We start from the raw sequence: 6,209 nt of genomic DNA on the forward strand, positions 1-6,209 counted from the left end.
TTGAGACTCCTATGGACCCTAATACCAAATTGATGCCTCAGACTGAAGAGTTAGCAACGGATAAGGGACAGTATCAACGCTTGGTGGGGAAGCTGATATATTTGACACACACATGCTCGGACATAAGCTTTGCAGTCAGTATTGTTAGCCAATTCTTGAGTAATCCGTCAGTGGATCACATGGAAGCAGTGAGTCGGATTCTTAGTTATCTTAAAAAGGATCCTGGAAAGGGGTTAATGTTCAGGAAAACACTCAATCAATCCCTTGAAATTTACACAGATGCAGACTGGGTCAGGTCTTCTATTGACCGAAAGTCTACATCTGGGTATTGTTCATTTGTTTAGGGAAACTTAGTGACTTGGAGAAGTAAAAAACAGCAGGTGGTAGCCCGCAGCAGTGCCGAGGCCGAGTTTCGAGCATTAGCTCCAGGTATATGTGAAGGAATTTGGCTAAATTGACTGATAGGTGAACTCAAGATTGGAACTTCAAATCCTATTAAGATGATGTGTGACAACCAATCAGCAATTGCAATTGCCAAAAACCTGGTTCATCACGACAGAACGAAGCATGTTGAGATCGATAGGCACTTCATCAGTGAGAAAATAGAAGGAAATGTGATTTCTCTCAACTATGTGCCCTCTCGACAGCAAGCAACAGATATTTTAACTAAGGCCTTGTTTCGACCCAACTTCATTGAACTAAGTTCTATGCTTGGTTTAATAAACATGTACCGCCTAGTTTGAGGGGGAGTGTAGGAAAACAAACTAGTCAATTAGAGAAGTAATTACTTTCCTATAATTATGGTCTGAATATTAGGAGTTAGTTTCCTAATTTTTCTAGCTGATATTTTGTATACCATAGATAGATAGGGTAATTTCTATTTTCTAGGATCTGATTTTCAGATCTTTGTGTATATATATGTATTCATTCTGATCAATAATATATATGAAAATATTCCCAAATCCTTACTGCTTCAGTAATGATACAATACGTTACTGATACATCGATCAAATTCTTTAAATTCTTCGTTTATATTGTATAAATTTAATTTATACTTATTATTTTTCTTGTTGAAATTTTTAAAATATGAATACTTATTTGTTATTTGATAATAACTTCGAGTTAAAAATATATAATATTTTTGACAAAGAAAGAAAAATGATCATGATAGTATCTAAAAAACAAAATTCATTTATGAATACCCCAGGCTGAATCCAATTGAAACTTAGTAAAACAGCAAGTCATAGAACCCATCCAGAATTATAGGTTAGGTTAACATGCCACCATGAAAATCCAAAGTGAAAGTAGTCCTACAAGTATTTTTCATAGAAGATAATCATTTTCCACTATTTCCTTCTAGTTTTAGAAAGAATCTTTCTTTTTTTTAAGTTAATCAATCCATAAACAGTTAAATTATTTCGATGGAATATTAACATACCAATAAGTATATTCACTGGGATGTGTCTCCACACTTGCTTTAGTAAACAGAAACGATTTTAAACGCAAGATTAACAATAAACTACAGACTAACCATTGGTGCCAATGTGATTCCACAGCCTCACCAAATTTCTGCTTTACAACAGCTCCATTTCGCCAATCTGACGAGTTGATCTAGAAAGAAAAAAATTCAGACAGAATAGTTTAAGTAAAGTTGAAACACAAATACTTGTAGGTTTAAGTACACAAAATGAGGATAACTGTTAAATCGAGAAGTATTTCGTAGTACGCAAGTTAAAAGGACATAAAATATGATGAATGGCCTCAGATAGTCCAGTTTCTACAATCTTTTTAAGTATTCATCCCTCAAGTTTGGAAAGTAGCCTAACATTCTAACTAAGGCCACATATCAGTGACTCATCATTCAAATCTATGCTGTGAGGGGAACAGAAGTAGAAGTTAGCAGATAATGAGGTAAAATAAAGGTCATTTTAAACTTCTATGACATGATTAGCACCAAATGTTCAAATTGGTGATTTCTGTGTTGACAGCTCAAAGTGATAAACATTCGATTGTCTTTTAGAGTTAAATGATTAATACCTATACTTTATTAGCTACAGCATGCCTTACATATCAGCAAGAATCATACGGTGAAGTCATACTTATAAGTATAATGCTTAGCCTTATGTTTAAGTGGACTGCATAAATGTAAACCATGTGCAGTATATCACGGAGAACAATAGTAATTGTTTCGACTTTCATGCAGTGACAATGAGTCAATAAAATGGGCATGAAACACAGATTTGACGGAGTCAATCATGAATTTTTATCTGCTTGAGCTGTAAAATGAAAGTTTTGTGTAAGGCTTTCATGCGTTTCAACTATACCAAGAGTGATAAAATCGGCTGAAAGAACTAGAGATTCGGGTGATTGGAGTTGTTCTCCCCCATATATCCATATATTTATCATTTAGGGGTATTTATCATTTAGGGCGATTTATGATTAATTAGAGGTAGCTACCAGGTTTAACAGAACCTCTATTATTGTCCAATGTTATTAAAGCAGGTTCTGTTTGATGTGAGAGGAAAAATGTCAACATCCGCCTGTCATATAAGTTCAGGACAAAACAATGAAAGATGAAAAAAAAAAAAAAAATTCAATGTGTGTTCATTCTAGTCGCATTGCATACTCAGATATTGGAATTAACAAATACATGGTACGGCCAACAAGCCATTTATTCAAGTGAGCAAAACACACATAATGACTTAATATTACATGAATCCATAGTTAATTTAGCACTATTTCAGCAGTACCTCAATAACCTGAAATCCCTTTTCTTTCGCACAAGCATATATGGCAGCAGACTTCCCACTCTGCAATAAAAGGTAGATGTTTTCAATCAAGCTGAATAATGACAGCACTTGGAAGGTAGTTTTGTAAATAGTGAAGTGGAGAAATTGCGTTATCATGTAAGTGTAATCTAAATCTAATAAGAGGATCGCAAAAGATGGCATTGTTAATTTCAGGAATGAGGAATCCCAGCTGTTGTGGTGGCATTTGGCTAGGGTAAAAGTAAAATATCACGAGTCAAAATCTCATATAAAACACTACGGTAGGAGACATTCAATGATTCAATTTAAGACCAAAGGAGTGTCATTAATAAACTTTATCAGACTATGAACTTCTTGAATAATTATGATAAATTTGGTAAATATGCAGAGATCTGACTAACAAGAGCAAATTTTCACCATATACATGCTTCATTAGAAAGTACAAAATTGGCACTCAAAGGATGTCTCTATAAGTAATAAAGAACCAACTTGCTTAAAAAATTATTGACTTCTCATCTCTAAGTACTGTAAGTTTCAATTAGAACAATAGAAGAAATGCTTAGTATCAGAACATTGCGAGCATGCACTGGATTTACCATCCAGTAACGAGTAACCAAAAAAAAAAAAGGGATGGAAAAACGAGCTACATACCCCAACTGGCCCAGTTACTAAGAGAACATTCTTCAAATCATCTACAGTATCAGAATTACATTCACTTAGACAACAATCATAATCAGCATCTTGTGCAGTCAATTTATTGTCAGCACTGCCATGTCTAGTGGTGAGAGAACCCCTTGTGTGCCAAAGATGCAGCCACTCACACAAAAATTTCACTTCTTCGCCGTTCCCGCATACCTTTCCAGAATGACATAAGAAAATGGTACTGAATAAAACCCAAATCACCAAAATGGATATAAAATAAGGACCAGGTTATCTAATAATGAAAGGCAAATATGACGTCTCTTTTCTATACACTTCAAAATAAACTCAATTAGGTAGAAGAATCGAAGTGGTATTTACTGGCAGCATTGTGAAGGGAAGGAATTGAGAAAAAGAAATGATAGTTCAGTAGATTTGACGTGGGAGAGGGATGATAATGATTCAATGCTAAATTAGAGATGGAAAACATGTTGACAAACAATCACTTTACAGCAGGAAAAGCAATACTCTTGCTATGTTTAATATATTTAACCTGCAAGGAGTTCTCAGGCTGGTATTTGTCTATCCATAGGCAGTTTTCAGATTGATTGCGACAAGAATGATAATGCGACATTATCCTGGGTGCAAAAGTAAACATAACAATCAGTATGATATTAGTGTTGCTGTAGTTGCTCCTCTTGTTGCAAATTGCAATCAACGCCTGCTTGTGACAATACAACAACAAGTACTCATATTGGTATATGTCCAATCAAACACGTGATCGTCAGTAATTAGTATTCAAGTTTGTAAACCGTGTATTTTAAAAGAAACAGAAAGGCATTTATTTTCAATCATTAAGAAACAGATTAACATCCTGTCAGGTCCTATTAGCTGAAGGGATGGGATAAAGCACCTTGAATCTAGTAAACCTCAGTGTCAGACCAAGGCATACATGTATAGTCCACGAGCCTTCAATAATTAGTTTTACTACTTTAGCAATATAACAAGATTTAAGAAAATAAAATATATCTAATTATTAGCAGTATGTAAATGTTGAAGTTTGAAGTGCAGGATTAGATACAGACAAAAGGAAGAAACAGATATGAAAATGAGAATAAGCTAATTGCTTCTTAGAAAATTGATTGTACGTTTATCAATATCTTATCCCAATAATATGTGTAATATCTCCAAATGTTAGAAATCCACACCAAAATGTTTTTCTATGTGGTGGTAATTAAATATGGTATTTTTCAAAGGCTCTTAAAAACTAAATTATTAAAGATTGAGCTGTTCGGAAATTTTGCACCACTGGAATCTAAAATGCACCTTCTTCTTCCATTTGAGCCCCACCCCATTATTCGAAATTATAATTTTTGGAATAGTTGATTTTATTATTATTATTATTTTTTTTTTTTTGAGGGAATAAATGGTTGAAAAAGAAGGAAAAAATTTCAATTTACGTATAATATTATTTTATAGAAGATTGTGTGGTTGAAAATAAAAGAGTGAAATAATAATTTCAAATAACGGCGGCCAAACAAGTGCTGAATATTCCATGTCTAAACAGACATCCTAATGCAAAATAAAATCAGGAGAAGATTTGACAAAGAATAAAGCCTTCAAAGTAGAAGCACGTTAGTAAAGATGGAGAGACTGTCAAAAATGAAATAAAAACAATAAGGTTTTAAAACAACCCAAATGAAATAAAATTATTAATTGAGACACTCCATAAGTAATAATATCATCTAACATAAACCCCCCAAAACAGAGGAAGAAACTGAGAAAGTGAAATAGAATTAAAAAAGAAAGCACGCCCAGAGAGAAGCGTATAGTAAAGAAGCTCCTCTTACGTGCATGGGGTGATAATCATAAATTATTTTTACCTTTCCTGAAGAAGTCTATTCTGGAACTCAGCATCTGAGTATACACCGCTGGAATTCCCAGTAAAGGAATCAATTTCTTCAGGTTTTTCCTGCTGATCGTGATGATAATGAGATTGCATAAATCATAGTGATAAATATAATTAGAGAACATATAGATGTACTAAATCTGTTTCCTTCTATTTACTTCAGAATACTAATCTTGAAAAGTTCTTTTGAAAAATCAATAAACAAATAGATTTTTTCCCCTGGAAACTTCAAACCCCATACACTACTAATTGCAACTAAACATTTCTCCCAAAAAAAAAAAAAAATTGCCAGAGGGAGGGATACAAGTCCTGAGATAATGTATAAAATACCAGAAATGAAGATTTACCAATATTACTTCAACCGGTGCAGCAAGTATCCCTTCTGTACCTTTTAGTGATGCCTTTGAATCCTTCTGTTGAACACAATGCATTACTTTCTTATCAGCCAACAATGAAAATAACATAGGATATGAACATTTAGGTCAATCTAGAGGACTCGAACAAACCTCAATCTGAGGAAAGGAACACTGATCCGGAGTGGTCTTGTTTTGGTATGACGATATTCTTGTGAAACTGGAAGCATTCAGAAAGGTATCAAAGTGCAAGGAATTGACAGATCCTTCATGAACCGGTAGGCATCCACATCCTAGGCCAACATCTGTACTGACTGAACTTTCAGAGAATACCCAGTGTCCCCAATCCATGTTCACCTCATTATCCTGAGTAGGCAGAATAGAAATTTTGTCAAAGTGACGCATACGTAGAAATAGAATTAGATCTCTTGAAGAAACTTTTGAAAATGAAAAACTAGAGGAAGAGTGTACCTCAACATTTTCAAATACATGGATAGGGCTGAAAGCAATTTCTTTTTCCTTTCTTTCAAGCCACGCGTT

The 6,209-nt window shown here is 34.1% G+C and overlaps 1 protein-coding gene across 1 annotated transcript in view; it reads right to left on the bottom strand.

Moving 5' to 3' along the window:
* LOC111398071 overlaps positions 1 to 6,203 on the bottom strand; it is a 13,700-nt gene extending 7,497 nt beyond the window's left edge. The window contains exons 1-9 of the mRNA XM_023025026.1: positions 6,141 to 6,203; positions 5,823 to 6,035; positions 5,664 to 5,729; positions 5,291 to 5,382; positions 3,961 to 4,045; positions 3,420 to 3,623; positions 2,751 to 2,810; positions 1,429 to 1,611; positions 1,251 to 1,310 (exon numbers count right to left, since the gene is read on the bottom strand). Of these exons, the coding sequence (XP_022880794.1) occupies positions 1,251 to 1,310; positions 1,429 to 1,611; positions 2,751 to 2,810; positions 3,420 to 3,623; positions 3,961 to 4,045; positions 5,291 to 5,382; positions 5,664 to 5,729; positions 5,823 to 6,020 (948 nt within the window). The 5' untranslated portion in view covers positions 6,021 to 6,035; positions 6,141 to 6,203. The remainder of the gene's footprint in view (positions 1 to 1,250; positions 1,311 to 1,428; positions 1,612 to 2,750; positions 2,811 to 3,419; positions 3,624 to 3,960; positions 4,046 to 5,290; positions 5,383 to 5,663; positions 5,730 to 5,822; positions 6,036 to 6,140) is intronic.
* Between the last annotated feature and the right edge of the window lie 6 nt (positions 6,204 to 6,209).

The sequence above is a fragment of the Olea europaea genome, chromosome 7 (genome assembly GCF_002742605.1).
Source record: "Olea europaea var. sylvestris chromosome 7, O_europaea_v1, whole genome shotgun sequence".
Taxonomy (NCBI): domain Eukaryota; kingdom Viridiplantae; phylum Streptophyta; class Magnoliopsida; order Lamiales; family Oleaceae; genus Olea; species Olea europaea.